The sequence below is a fragment of the Channa argus genome, chromosome 9 (assembly GCF_033026475.1).
Source record: "Channa argus isolate prfri chromosome 9, Channa argus male v1.0, whole genome shotgun sequence".
Lineage (NCBI taxonomy): Eukaryota > Metazoa > Chordata > Actinopteri > Anabantiformes > Channidae > Channa > Channa argus.
The window spans coordinates 6,601,806-6,617,943 of NC_090205.1; the positions used below are offsets into that span (position 1 = coordinate 6,601,806).

At 38.3% G+C, this 16,138-nt stretch overlaps 1 protein-coding gene across 1 annotated transcript; it reads left to right on the forward strand.

Moving 5' to 3' along the window:
* The first annotated feature begins 7,154 nt into the window (after positions 1–7,154).
* On the forward strand, positions 7,155–11,978 carry LOC137132669 (CD209 antigen-like protein C). Its single transcript, XM_067515483.1, has 7 exons — positions 7,155–7,346; positions 7,432–7,530; positions 7,949–8,155; positions 8,389–8,531; positions 8,626–8,729; positions 11,272–11,409; positions 11,515–11,978. The coding sequence occupies exons 1-6, from the start codon at positions 7,277–7,279 to the stop codon at positions 11,402–11,404; spliced, it is 756 nt and encodes a 251-aa protein (XP_067371584.1). The 5' UTR covers positions 7,155–7,276; the 3' UTR covers positions 11,405–11,409; positions 11,515–11,978.
* Positions 11,979–16,138: the final 4,160 nt, after the last annotated feature.

Below are 16,138 nucleotides of genomic sequence, written 5' to 3' on the forward strand. Positions count from 1 at the left end.
TTCTGAGTAAGTGATGCACATGCAACCAACCATCCACATGATGTAAAAGAAAGCATGATTGACCAGGCCCCCTTTATCCATCGCTCTGTGGTCCAGTTCTGATGCTCACATGCCCGCTCTAAGGGCTTCTGGCGGTGGATGAAGGTTATAGAGAATCTTACTTATATAACTGCGACACTTCTAATATATCAGAAAAATATTTAGCAGGTAACAATAGTGGGTCAAACTTCCATTGTAAAAGTGGAGGAAGACAAATGTTCAAGGATTAAGAAGAATTTAATTTAAGAGACCTCAGTTAATTTAGCCTTGTACAGAAACTCAGTCAGTTCACTTTGTCAGACACATACACAGCAGAGACAGGAAGTGACAATATCTCAAGCTCTTTCAGAAGGGAATAATGCTTCTTAAAATCAAAAGTTGAATCAGATTTTAACTAATGAAAAGACCAGTGAACACAGTCAATGATGTGACAGTAAGACCAGATGATCATGTATATTTAGACACAGCTCAGTCTGCCACCCTGTGTCCTACCAAACATACAGTCAATGATTCATTAGTAATAACAGATGATAACAGATTCATTCTTCACTCTGTGTGTCAGCATCAATTCTGATTGAACATTCTCACCTGTCTGATTTGTTGAAGATCCTGAGTGAAAAGACTTGTTGTCAGTTCTGCAGCTTTGACTGCAGTACATGTAAGTTATGAAAGTTGGTTTTACTCTTTGAGGAAGCTGAGCATCACAGGAAGTGACAAGTTGTGAGCAGAAGGTTTCTATACCAAGCAACATTATTTGAGACACACCACACTACATCTACAAAGAACTGAATTGGGTAGTTTTCTTTCTCTGATGACAAGCAGACACTGTTAACAAACAAATAAATAATTCAAATCCATCATTCTATCATCTGAACCATGATTTTGTCACAGAAGGCTGGAGTCTATAACCGCTATCATAGGGTGACAGCTGGGATAGGGTCAATTAAGCACATGGAAAATGTGCAAACTCCACAAAGAAAGACAACAACTAGCTGGGGACATGAAACCCCCAACCATATGGCTGTGACGTAGCAATACTGCTAAAACAATAAGCTATTTAGTACCTCAGCAACTTCCTCAGAAGTTAAAATTTAAATGCAGAACAGTTTTCAGTCTACCTGTGAACCTATAATAAGGAATAAGGAATCCTTATTTAGACAGAGTATGAGCTTCACCCAGCTTTATACAGTATTATCATGTGGTCCTACTTTCATAATTAACTGTATTTACTGGTATTTTCTATGTCCAGGTCCAAGATTTTCAGAGAAGAAGAGGTTTTATGAAACTGTTTTCCTGCTGGCTGGAGTCATCAGCCTCAGTGTCCACTGTGAGTCTGCTTTTCATAAGTAATTTGTTCCAAACTATTTGTGCTGTTGTACAGGTTTAATTGTGATGTGCAGTGGTCTTAACTGAATTTAATATCCAATTTATACAGATGTAGGCTTTTAAAGTGTCCTTCTTTTTCACTGAGGTATGTTTGCAGTACACTACTGGTAGCGATGTATCAGGAATGCAGAGCGTTTCAACCTTTAGGCATGTGACAAGTCATGTGGGCATTTATTATGCTATCAAGAGTAAATTTCCTCTACTAGTTTGCCAAATGTGTGCATTAGTTAAATAGATCATATATCAACTTTATTTATATAGCGCGAATTCACAACATAGTCATCTCAGGGCACTTTTACTTAATAAAGTCAATACTATAAAGATTGGTAGAAGAAACCCAACAAACTCCCCTTGAGCAAGTCCTAGGCAACAGAGGAAAAGAAAAACGTCCTTTAAGAGAAGAAGCCTCCAGCAGAGAGGGAGAAGCACCACTATGGGAAAAGAAGGCACAAAGTTAATGTCATGCTGTAGGAAAAAGAGGAGCTCAGTGCACTTAGGGGCAATTACAAATGATAAAGTAAAAAATTAGTTACAAACATTTTTCATTATAATATTAGAGGCAGCTGTAGCTTAGGAAAGTTCATGTTGTGTGCTAACATGTTGTCTCTAAAACTGCCTGAACATGCAATCAGCTTCAGGACGATGCTATTTTTGGCTTTAGCAGCTCCACCCCCTTTACCACTGCTGACGCTGCGGAGTGTGGCAGGGTAAAAGAGAAATAATCACCATGAAGTGATGCCTTCTTGTTGTTAAATCGTCTGCCCACAGCTGAAAAAAATAGAAACTAACACAAGAGTTCTGTTATGGCCCTGTACGAGTCTAAATAAGCCTCTTTACCTTTCACACATTTCGTGCTTATTTCTCTACTTTCATACTGCAATTCACACTGGAGAGGTTTGAATTATAGGGATGCAAATACACATGAAATGGTGAGCTGTTTTTCCTCCCCTGTAACACCTCATTGACTGTGGTTACATGCACTTTTAATGAATTTAAGAAATCCACAGAGAAATATGGCTTCTTATCTTATTCAAAATTAGAGAGCGCATAAACACAAGGTGAAAAATATAACCCTGCAGGTATTAACATTTTCCATGCCTAAATTTCCCACTCACGAGCGAAATGTGAAGCACCTAAGCACAATAAGGGGAGTTCTATGTACGTTTATCATTAGCACTATATATATTCTTCAGCACTGAGGTAATGCAGTTCTGAAATAATGAATGTGCAAAAGCAAAAATCTAAATCAATGTAAACAGTTACATTTACATTTAGTCATTTAGCAGACGCTTTTATCCAAAGCGACTTACAAGTGATGTACAAGGCAGCACAAGTCATGTACTAATTTTAGTTATGTCCATGTAAACAGTTATGTCCATGATTGCAAACTCCTATCAGCTGTTTAGGAGTCTGATGGCAGAGGGGAAGAAAGAGTTCTTCAGTCTTGAGGTCCTGCATTTAGCACTTGTGAACAGTCCGTGCTGGGGGTGGGAGGGGTCTTTGAGGATGGAAGCAGCTCTCCTGTGGAGTCTGCGGTGGTAGATGCTCTGCAGAGAGGGCAGTGGAGGATGCTCTGCAGAGAGGGCAGTGGAGTCCTGGTGATCTTCTGCGCAGTCTTCACCACTCTGCAGGCGTTTGCGGTCCATGACAGTAGTGCTGCCGTACCACACAGTGATGCAGTTGGTCAGGACACTCTCGATGACGCAGCTGTAGAAGTTGCTGAGGATCTTAGGCGACATGCCAAACTTCCTCAGCCTCCTCAGAAGATATAGCCGCTGTTGGGCCTTCTTGACCAGCTGCGTGATGTGAGGTGTCCAAGTGAGGTCCTCACTGATGTGGACACCCAGGTATTTAAAGTATCTCACCCTCTCCACTTCAAGCTCCCGGATGAACAGTAGCTGATGCGTTCTCCTCTCCTTTCTCATGTCCACTATCATCTCTTTCATCTTGTCCGTGTTGAGGGTGAGGTTGTTGTCTCCACACCAGACTGGCCACCTCCCTCCTGTAGGCTGCCTTGGTTAAATATAAAATCAAAGAAAAGCACAAGGTAAAATACATCAAGTGATATAGATAGAACATACTATTTATACTAAAACAAGACTCTCATATCTCAGGAAAGGCAAATCTATAAAAATGCATTTTCAAACGAGACTTAAAAGATGACACTGAGTCACAGAGCCTGATTTCCTCAGGCAGATTATTCCATAGTTTTGGAGCCATGATGGAAAAAGCTCTATTCCCCTTGGTTTTTAACCGGGAAGTTGGAACAGCAATCCACTGTCTGATGATCTTAAGTTTCGTAATGGCACATATGGAATTAAAAGATCAGAAATATAGGATGGCGCTAAACCATGCAGTGATTTATTAGTAATCAGTAAAATTTATCCTAAGATCAACAAGGAGCCAATGTAGAGATGCAAGACAAGTAGTAATGTGTCTGAACTTCCTGGTTCTAGTCAGGAGCCGAGCTGCTGAGTTCTGAAAAACTTGTAGGCTTTTCAAGTCTTTTTGATGAAGTGACGAAAATAGGCTATTGCAATAATCGAGACGAGAGGAGATAAAAGCATAAATTATAGTCTCAGCATCATTAAAATTTAACATGGGCCTGATTTTTGCAATGTTCCTAAGATGATAAAAGCAGGACTGAACTAGTTTAGTGATGTGATGCTCAAAACTCAAGTTGCAGTCAAATAAAACTCCCAAGATTTCTGGCAACTGGCTTAACGAATATTGATAAAGGCCCTAAGGATGGAAGTATATTACTGGAAATATTTTGAGGTCCAATTATGAGAATTTCTGATTTATTTGAATTTAATTGAAGAAAGTTTAGGGACATCCAGTTTACAATATCGGATATACAATCTTGTAGAGAACTAAGCCTGCTATGGTCCATAGGAGTAATAGCGAGATACAGCTGAGTGTCATCAGCATAACAGTGAAATTAAATGTTATTTCTGCTTATAACATCACCCAGTGGAAGCATGTAGATTGAGAAAAGAATTGGCCCAACAATCAATCCTTGTGGAACACCATACTCAGAGGGGGAGGGGGATGACATGTAATTGTCAATGGAGACACAAGATATCCTATTTGACAAATATGAAGCAAACCAGTTTAATGCTGTGTCCGATATACCCACCCAGTGCCTCAGTGTATCCAACAGAATATTATGATCTACCTTGTTAAATGCAGCACTTAAATCCAACAGCACTAGGATAGGACACAAGCCAGAGTCAGCATTAATTAGAAAGTCATTTGTGACACGTAGAAGAGCTGTCTCTGTGCTGTGGTATTTGCAAAAACCTGATTGGAACTTTTCGAAACTGTTATTTGTTTCCAAGACTGTCAGCAACTGCTGTGTGACCAACTTTTCTAGAATTTTAGCGACAAATGGCAGTTTGGAAATGGGGCGGTAGCTGTTCAGGATAGACGGATCAAGACCAGGTTTTTTCAAAATGGGCTGTATGCAGGCAACTTTGAAATAATCAAGGATATAACCAGTACTCAGTGATTTGTTCAGTATGATAAGCAGGTATGGTGCTATGCAGTCTTACACTTCAAGTAAGACTTTTGTTGGAATAATGTCAAGTGGACAAGTTAATGCTTTCATATGAGATATTGTATCAAGTAGGTTAGACAGTGTAACAGGAGAGAAATAATTCAGGGAGCTCCGATAAGGACAGACCACATCCAGAAATGAAGGATTTCGAGTGATACCACCCCTAATTTTCTCAACTTTGGAAACAAAGTGTGATTAAAAACTTATTGCAATAAGCAACACAATTGGCAGAGGCATGAGGGGGTAGAGGGTTAACCAGCCTATCAACAGTATGAAATAGAAATCTGGGATTTTGATGATTGGCATAGATGAGTTGAGAGAAGTAAGAGGCTCTGGCATCCTTCACCATCCCATTGAAAAGTAACAAGTTTTCTTTCATTATAATAAAATGTGCTGTAAGACCAGATTTCTTCCATTTAGCTCGTCTACTTACTCGTTTAAAATTTCGTATGTTCTCATTAATCCATGGTTGCTTCCTGGTCGAAGGATCAGGTCTGTTTCTTAAAGGCGCTATAAAGTCGATATGCAGAGTGAGTGAAACGAATCCACCATTTCATTAGCGCAGGTGGAGTCAAGGAATGCCACCATAGCTACATCAATAAAGTTAGACAGCAAAGAGTCCTTTTTTGCAATTCATCAGAAAGCCGGCGTATGTCTTCCTTAAGTTCAGCGATCATATTGTTTGCTAACTGGAGTAGCAGGTTGTCGTCAGCAGCAGCAGCCATGTTGTTGTTGTCAGCAGCGGCAGCCATGTTGATCAAATTTGTATTTTAAGCTCAGCAGTGATTTTCAGTACCTCATAGGTGAGATTCCTTAGAGGAACGCAGACATCAGAATCCACAATATCTGTAATAGTCAGGGATTCAGAGGATCAGACAGTCAGGCAAAAACTCACATTACCGAGGTCTTAAGCAGAGAAGGCAGATTAGCAGGCAGATTACAGATTATTATCTGATTCCACTGGTTATGTGGTCAGTGTCAAAAGCTCGGTTAAAGACTGACACGTGGTACTAAGTACCGAGCTAAGGCAACAAGTAATTAATCAAGTAATCAACAAGCTAAAAGCAACAGCACCACTCTGCAGGAAGTTACCATGTGTTCTGCATTCGATACAGATTAAAAAGTTTAGATAAGAATTTTACATAATCATACCCAACTGTGTGTGTGTGTGTGTGTGTGTCTGTGGGTTGCTTGTTTCTTTGGTTGATTTCCTGCTAACAACTGATGTAATGAATGAATGATAATTAACTCTCAAACTGTACTTTTGATATAATTTCTCGTAAAATTTCAAAAGAACAGAAGTTTCCTCATTTACACGTAGCATCACTTCTGCTGCAGAGCTGATCTTCAGTAATTAAGTTGCCATTTACTTTCTTCCAGACATGCAGGAGTTTAATGTAAATGCTGAACATGACAAGTTTTATGATTCAAAAACTGAAAGGTAAAGTTAAAGAACAGGACGTGGGGAAAAGTCCAAAGGCAGGAAGTGTAACGGGTGTCGGATCATGACAGTAAGACTATTTCAAACAGAACAAGCACAATACATTTGGAAAGTGCCAAGAAGAAACGACTTTTTAAAAAGAATTCAACATTTCTCAAATTATGTGGACAAGTGATTAGAGGATGTGGAGGTTAAACAAGTAATTTTAGAGTTTCATTTCACTTCCAAGATAAATACTAAAGTGAGTGAGTACACAGACGTGGTTATGTGGTCACATGTTCAAGACCCTGTAATGGGCTGAGACAACCATTTTCTTCAGACACCCACTAAGTTGTGACTGTGTCTTACTCACCTTGTCGGCCTCATCAGTTCACTTTATATCATATATGAACATACCTAGTCCTGACAACCCTTTATGTTGCAGTCCTTAACTAAGCCACCAAGTGAGTAATCAGGAGGCTCAAAGCAACACCGATGGTCTACAGGACGTTACTCAACAGGATCTTGCTAAGCCTTCTGCTGTCGATACAGATTAAAATGCTTTAGATTGGATTAGATAAATTGTCTCTAAAGCAAAGAACCTACCAAGGTGTGTTTGTTTGTGTGTGTGTGTGTGTGTGTGTGTGTGTGTGTGTGTGTGTGTGTCTGTCTGTGGGTTGCTTGTTTTGGTGGGTTGATTTCCTGTTAACAACTGATGTGATGAATGATGGATAATTAACACACAAACTATATGTTGATGTGATTTCCTGTAAAATTTCAAAAGAACAGAAGTTTCCTCTTTTACACGTAGCATCACTTCTGCTGCAGAGCTGATCTTCAGTAATTAAGTTGCCATTTACTTTCTTCCAGACATGCAGGAGTTTAATGTAAATGCTGAACATGACAAGTTTGATGATTTTAAAACTTCACGTAATCAGACAGGTAATTTTAATACTAAACAGACGCTGAAAGACTGAATTATCATTATTACTGTTGTATCATATTCACTGGTCTTTTCTCTGTTTAGGTCCCAGGAGCTCAGACAGAAGATTTTATAGAGCTGTTGTTCTCTCTCTGGGGCTGCTGATTGTTTTCCTGCTGGTTCGACTCGGCTTTGGTGTTTACTGTGAGTCTGGTTCACTGTTAGATTTCAGCCGTTTTCTCCTCTTATACTGCTTTTGTGTTTTTAAAATTCCCTTTATATTATTTTTATGTTAAGCAATGAAAAAAGTTCAACAATATCTCATGTAAAACATTGTGATATAATTTGATGATATAAACTGTGTTAAACATATTCGTTTCAGTGATGCACTACTACAGTAATAGCAGTAAGAATTGTACATATAGTTTTATATATTTTTGATGAACATCTGGTGCCCAAAATATTTGGCTCAAACTGTGCGTGAGCTTCTATGCTGCAATTTTAACATGTGGTTTTGCTTTACAAATAGAAATGTATATGTTTTAATTCTAACTGAAAACAGAAATTGAGAAAATTATTTATGTCATGTAAGAAAATAAAAATAATGTGAAATCTGTTTCAGACCGTAACTTAGATCGAGGTTCAGCTGCAGAGTTTTCCGTTATGAAAGACAACCTGACCCAGTGTCTCCAGGCCAGTGATAAGAAACTGTCCGATGTGTCTGAAGAGAGAAACCGGCTGAATGTCAGACTGTCTTCCCTCACTGCAGAGAGAGACCAGCTGAATATCAGCCTCACTGAAATGACTAAAGAGGTGAACAGGCTTCAGAGTAAGTACACACACAGTGTAAGGTCACTGTGGTGAACATAAAAGTAGATGATGCACCAATCTGTACTATAGGTTGTGTGTATGTCTGTGTACATCTGAGGACGTGTGTGTGACACCAGCTGATCGATTTTTATCAAAAGAAAAAAGTTTAAGTCTAATTTCTTATTCACACAGAGACAATATTTGTAAACCAACTCTGATTAACTATATTTTACATTTTAATATATGTTCCAGAGAAAACGTGTCCTGCAGGATGGCACATGTTCAATTTTTCCTGTTACTTCATCTCCCGTGTCTCTGGTTCTTGGAAAAGAGGCAGACAGGACTGCAAAGACAGAGAAGCAGATCTAGTTGTGATAGACAGTGCTGAAGAACAGGTACAGTGTGGATGTTTGAGGACACTGAGATCAATGACAAAGGTAAATGTGAACACTAACTTTTTAATTATTTGTTTTTTTTGCATTCATACAGAAATTAATCTTAGGCTTCATCACCGTAGATACCTGGATTGGTTTGACTGACAGTGAAGAAGAAGGCACCTGGAAATGGGTTGATGGATCTTCACTGACTCTGAGGTTCGACCTAAATTAGTTTCAGCAGCACAAACTGTAGCCTGTAACAGGAGCATCCTTTTGAACCAGCACCTTACTGAAAGAATTTCAGTGTGAATCATATGAATAGAGAAAAACATATCTTTGCTCTGCAGTAGCTACAGTGTCCTGCAATGGTGGCAGACGTACAGTAGCATCTGTAAACTCAATATTCAAGTAGCCTGAAGATGCACTTGTGTAAAAGTACTTTGCTACAAGTAGAAAAAAAAAAGCTTCATCCACAATAACACATCAGCATTTAAAAGTTCATTAAATTTTGTTTTAACAATTTGTATCTGCAATGTAACTATAGGAAAATGTGCAGCATTGCTTTCTGAATTTTAGCCAAGTTAAAATAACACTAAGTACACAAGTAAAGTCCATCAAACTTCTTGGCTGTATTTGAGTAAATACCAGAGACAACGGGATGAGACTCCATCACTTTTTTCCTCCAAGTTTAGAGAAAGAATATTTGCATATTACCCTACAAATAATTGGTGAAGCTGTTTATGATCACATTGATCCAGTGGTTTCTGAGTCCAAATTATGCTCTGATAACATCACTATAGTAACGTATCACTACAGCAGTTAGTTATTATTGTTATTACTTTTTTAGACTTTTGGCTTTATATTTTATTTGTGTAAGTAATTAGCTAATTTTCATGTTTGTAGCTAATGCTGCAGATATTATTGAATTTAAAAGCAAATCTGAAAAACCTTCACTGCTTAAAACACGCAGGGAATAAAAAACCCAGTGGAAGCAATGTTTTCACAATCTGTCCATCAGGGTGACGCACAAAAAGCTTCAAGACTAAAGTAAGAAGACCACAATGTCCCAGCTGCAGATTCACATGGTTACTGACCCTTTCTGTAAGAAGTGTGTGTGATGTGCTCAGCTCAGCTTTTTAAAGGAGACAAACCTGGTGCTACAGTTTAAGACACACAGGGATGTAATTAAATTCAAAACTTGAGCTGGAGTTCACATTTGTTTGGTGACTTGAAAACAAAAATGCCAACAATGTGATGAAGAGGACGAAGCTCCTGCCCAGTTTAACCCCTGATTAGTTCACGTATTGAGCTGCTTTAAATGCTTTAAGTTCAAGTTTAATTTAAGTGGATTTTCATGTCCTGTTCATTGTCAGCTAGTAACTGCACTTTAGAAATTTACTGTGATGATAAAATGATAAACAAGCATCTTCTGTTGGGTCTGAATGGCTTCAAGTTGTCTCTGTCTATTAAATATACTTCAGATCTATTCTGTCTTTATGTAAAACAGTTTTATGTATTATTATTGTTTGTATTATTGTATTAAGTTTTGGTTATATTTTTACATATTAAGTTATATTAAAAGTAAAATACAGTAAAATATACTTCAAATATTTTAAACAGATAAAAAACAATATAAAACAATGTATTTAAATAGACTTTAGAGTTAAGTCCACTTAAGTGTATTTTAGTAGATTTTTATTTGTATTAATTCTACATCATTAGTAGACTTTAAGTACATGAACAGTAGCACACTTGAAATACATTTATCATAAGGGAATGGAAGTATACTAGATATATCTAAATTGCTCTTTAGTAGAAGTTTTCTGTTTTTAATTAGGTGCCTTTGGTCAGACAGATGTAAAGCAATAAGAAACAGCTACTTTTGCTTCATTTTAAGGCAGTAGTCATGTGTATAAGTACTGTGATTCTCTTGTCGTTTAGACAGTGGGCGAAAAATCAACAATGTGATGATCATCACTGGATCTGTGAGAAAAAGCTTCAGCAGTAGTAACATGTGCTTTTAGAAAGTCAGATATTATTCCACAAAAAGTCTTTGGTATCTTGTGTCTGAGACAGTAAGTGTAGCGTACGGCTCTTTCTCACCAGTTTCTGTGCTGTGTAACTGTGTAAACCAGTGTGAGGATCCACTTGTTCTACACATTAATAGTCTTTTAAATCTATGCTCAGTACACAGCTATTTAAAGTTGCATTCACCCTTCAGCAGTAAATGGACAGTTTATCAGTATTGTCTTCTTTTATTAGTGTCCTTGACATTTTATTTTTGCTTGTTAAAAAATTGGCCTTTTTATCCTTTTTTGTGACTTTTACATTTCTGATGTTTAATTAATATTTGTATGTGTTTGTGTTTTATCATCCATTGATTAATTTGAGTCTGACACCATCTGTGAAGCATCTTAAACTCGTATTTACTTCACTGAGAGTATTGCAGTACATTCTGCTGCTCTTACTGTTACTTACTTAGTGACTCTAATACAACAGTATCTGTCGCCACCTTCTGACTTTCACACTGCACAGTGTCAGTTAGGATTTGGCTCTGAACACCACTGACTGGAGACTCTCAGAGCTGCTAGAATGACTGCTGACACACTTCCTGTCTGTTTCAGTACTGTTGGCTCTGACTGCACCACTGCTGTCATAACATTTAATAAGTTATCAACATAGAGACCATCAAGAGTCTTTTTATGTCAGATATTCACAATCTCATGATTGTTTTTTGTTTTGTTAATTTACCTGTTAGGAACTGGAATGAGGGAGAACCCAATGATGGGGCTAGTGGAGAGGACTGTGGAGAAATAATTCAAAAAGTTCACAAGTGGAATGACCTGTCCTGTAATGTATCTCAGCAATGGATCTGTGAGAAAAAAGTCTAACACTGGTAAATGTTTTGACATCATACATATGGAAATGTTTCATATAAAACATGAATATGTGTGTTTTTGTGCTTTGCTTATTATTGTTGTAACTCTGTCTCCCTCTGTAGGTGGCTGCTCTTCCTCCCTGTCATTGTCTCACCCTGGACTGATGCTGTGGATGGATGCACAGCTGCCTGCACTTGCTGCTGATTAGTATGAACCTTTTTAAGCCTGCCTCAAAGTGCACTCTGTGTCTGTGCGTCTTTGGAAGTCTCCTCCCTGCTCCAGAGTCCAGATCATCAGTCTACATGTTCTGTCAGCTCCCACAGTCCGAACTGTCTGGTTTATCCTTTTTCTTCTGCAGTACTCAGACCTGATCTGTTTACCCTCTGGTGTGCTCTGACTTGTTTAGTTGACTTTCATATAGTACTGGAACCCTGAGTTTGTCAGCTTTATCCCTCACACTCTGAGGCCTTTTGTTGTATTTTGTATTAATATTTCTCTCTGCGAGGTGTTTTTAGTTTGAGCAGCCAGCTTTGGTTTTCTCCCTGTACTTGTCTGCCTCCTGATCATCCTAATTAAACTTAATTTACTTCCATATGTGTGTGTGTTTGCATTTCTTAGTTGGTGGAAGCCCATTGGCAAGGAGCCCACCAACGGTGTGGGGCCCAAAGCCTTTGTGGGGCCCAGCTTCATTCAAAAAGCAACTTAGGAGCCTCCCCTGATGTTCCTCTTACTTTTTTTTTCATTTGGCCCACAAGGTCAGAATATTTTGAAAAGTGTGTAAAAAAATGTATCCTCAGTACTGCCAACTAGTGCTAGGAGCTTGGTATTGCACAAGATACACACTTTTGGAAGTGTAATATTTTAACCAATCAGAGTGCAGCCTAATGATGAGAAGGCATTTGATTAGCTACTTCACTGTCACTAGTTTGGGATATAACCCCATTTCCTCAAACCAGAGATGGTTGTGCCATTTTCCAGTATGAAAATTTCTTCATGACCGCAACAAGTAGGTTTACTTCATGATTTTTAACATTTTTAACTTGACATTGTTTCCTCCTCTGTCCAGTTGCAAGCAGGGTATAGACATCTTTATAGCTGCTAATGTTAGCAACAGCATGCTAGCTTCTAATGTTAGCTATGTTACAGCTTGTAAAGTGATCTATAGCTCGGTAGCTGCTACTGTAATGTTATAGATATCTGGCAAATTTTCTCTTAAGGTTAAAATACAATTAATTTTGCATGATAAGAAACACATGTGGAGCCTCCCCTGACAACCAGCAGTTGTCCACCAATCTCACAGTTGTTGGTTCAAGTCCCCGGCTCCTCCAGTCACATGTTGAAGTGTCCTTGAGCAAGACACTGAACCCCAACTTAGTTGCTCCTGGTGAGTGTTGGCCAGCTGCATAGCAGCTCCCCCATCGGTGTATCAGTGTGTGTGTGATTGTGAGTGTGAATGGGTGAATAAGAAGCAGTGTAAAGTGCTTTAAGTGCCAATAGGTAGAAAAGTGCTATATAAGTGCAGAGCATTTACCATTTGGATCGTAGCTAGACGACATCATTTGCCTTCACGTCACCTTCACCTACGTCACACAATTTGTAAATCTACATGTCACTAAAATGCTTCGTGTTCTCAAATGGCATTTTGAATGTTATCCATTACATCCACTTCTATGCCATTGTCAGACTTGTCCCATATAGATGCATGTGGTTATTTTTTACGCTGAATACTGTTTTAGAAATAGCTGTCAGCCAGCTGACTTAGACAACTTGTGAATCTGTAAATACACAATGACTATCAGTTCTTGATGTGCTTTTGATTTTGGTCTGAATACCAGATGACAAACAAGCAGAATCCTGCTTTGGCAGTCGAGACCAATACATACCATAGAGACCATCCTACCTATGAGGATTCAAACAGAGATGATCCCAGGATGCAGGTAAAGAAGTCATGCACACTCTAGTCACAAAGCATTTATGTTGACCTGTACTTTGTGTAATTCTCGTATCAAGATAGGGAGCTGTTCACTGCTTTTCCAAAACTGTAATCCTGCTTATGAGTCAGGATTACTGTTTGAGTAAAGTTCTGGCTTGTGGTTGAGGGAACAGAGTAAACCTGACACACATCTTCCTAGTCTTTCCCTCATGGGGCCCTCATGCATCCAGTTAACCTGAGACACAAATATGTTCATATGCTTGGGTTTCTAGTCTTCCACTTATCAGGCCCTTAAGTAGTCGCTGAATCTCAGACATTCTCCCTTTATGGGGTCCTCCCGTATGGATCTAACTTAGTTATTTTACATCATTATCTTAATACCAGTCAGCATCAAAACTCAAGTTGTTATAGGTATAATGCTACACCTCTTTATGGGCTTCATCTTTTCAAATATATAGTCACTATTTTATGTTGTCCTTTGAAGTTTACCTTTTAAGATTGTTTAACAAGTTGTCGTACAACAAATACAACAATGAGTAAGATGAGTAAGATCGCTTCTACAGTGCCTGTGCAGATATGTTTACATCATTTAAACATTTTTGCAATTTTAAAGGAGAAAGTTATTTTTTAAACTTTTTCAATTTTGTGGTGGAAATGGAATCGATTAGAGAATAGAATGACTGACTGTACTAGGCAGGTTCAGTTTTATGCTGTACATTCAAATAGTTTAGGATGTGTGTTTTTTTTTTTTTTGTTCCAATAGTTTAACATATCTCATGATATTTGTAAATGTACTTTGAGTGAGTAATCTGAATTTCAGACAATGCCCCTATAGAGAGTACACTATTCCAACAGGCAGTTGACAATTAGGTTGTCAAGTTGTCATACTTAAAATCTTGATCTAGAAATTATTGTTAACTAAAAATGTTTTCTTTAAACGATTCAGGATAGTCTTATACAATTAGATGAAACAAGTGGAGAGAGCAAAGAGGAGTATATTCCAAATCCCAGGGAAGAAAGCACGGACAGTAATGGTAGCTTGAAATTATCCCTTGAAAAAAAAGAGAACAACATTGCATCTACTAGTCAGAGTACAAGCAAGTCTTCCAGTCAGACCCAGTCTGAGTCTAATCAGAGCAGAAACTTAGTTATGACAAGCTGTGATTCTACACAAAGATTTCCTGAATGCAGAGCTGATGCAAATGAAGATGAAATCACACCCCTTGAAGAAGAGCCGACTGTCTGTTAATCCAGTATTGAAGAATGAGGATGGATCAAGAAGATATAACAAGAAACAAACACTTGTATTGTGGACAAGTAGTTAAAAAATGTCAAGACATCTGATGCATAAACACAAAAATGAGATTGGTGTTGCCAAAGCTTTTAGTTTGCCAAATAACTTAAAAAAATATATTAATTTATAATAGCTATACCTTTTGAGCACTGTATGTCTCTTGCTGTCACAGTAACAAGATCTTGCATATCTGTCTCTTTAAAAAAATACGTTTTTTCTTTTAACCAAATACCAGTATGGCACAGCTGTCAGAAGATGTACCTCCGCATTAAGTGGCCAAAACCAGAGGAAGATGGCCAAAAACAGAGGTCAGCTTAGAACAGCGGTTCCCTCTCGGACCAGCACCCCCTTTCATTATACAAGTACATCACCATCACAAAACTTTTAAAGTGCTCTGCTCAAAAATGCAGGTGATTGAAGGGCACCTGTGAGCATCACCCACTTCAGTGACCTAATAGGTTCTGGTCTTGTTTGTAACCATTTTTGTGTCAGGCACTAAGTGAAGTGTATGAACTTTAAATCTCTAGGTAGCATTTGGATTAACTATGGAAGGCTTTGAAGGGTGCACAATCAGTTTACTTGTGGAGTAAAGAATGGATATGTGCTTTGCTGACCTGAATGTAATATTCCAAGTAAAAAATAATATCAGTAAGATATAGTTCAGCCCTGACGCAGTGCAATACAAGATGGTAATAGAGGGGGAGAGAAGGAGAAAACGTGATGAATAGGTGATAGAGGGAGAGATGGGGGATGGAGAGGAAGATAATTCGCATCATACATGGTTTGTGTGTAGGGGTTATAATGTCCTCATTTACAGGTCTGTAGGTATACAGTTTGGGTTTGACGTAGTCTTTCTCAAAACTGAATGACTGACTGTGGAAGAGTTCGTAAGGGCCTTTAAACCTCTTCAGTACTGCAGCGAAGATTTGAAGTTCGTAAACTTTCAATATAATGTGTCCTTTTTATGCACAGGTAGGTATCAAACTGCAGTGAAGTTCCAGTAAGGTGGACTGAACGTTCCATTGCTGCACAACCTCAAGCTCTGGGAAACCGAGACTGGACAGCAGTTAAATACTTTAATAAAAAATTGAATTACTACCATGAGAAGAAAAGCACAGCAGAAGAGCTTCAATGAGGTTGAGCTTCAATTGGGGAAGAAACACAAGGTTGGTCCTTTGTTCTATACTTCCTGTTGGTGTATCACAGAATTCTTCCCAATACCCCGACACATCTCCAGTATTTTTCATTTTCTGGAGCAAGCATCCAAAGGTTTAGTCCAAGCGTATGGCTACGGTGTTTACAGGTGGTGTTCTCTGTTTTGTGGTCTCTTGTATTCACATTATGTAAAAGACAAAGTTGCATCCCCCTATTTTAAAACGGTAAAATGGTAATAGAGTGATTAAGGAACATTTATTTGTATTAGCTAATTTTGCATTAAACATTATGCTGATTACATGATTTTTTTACTTTTTGCTATTTCAAAATAACTGTTAATATGTGCTCCTTAAGCACAAATCCT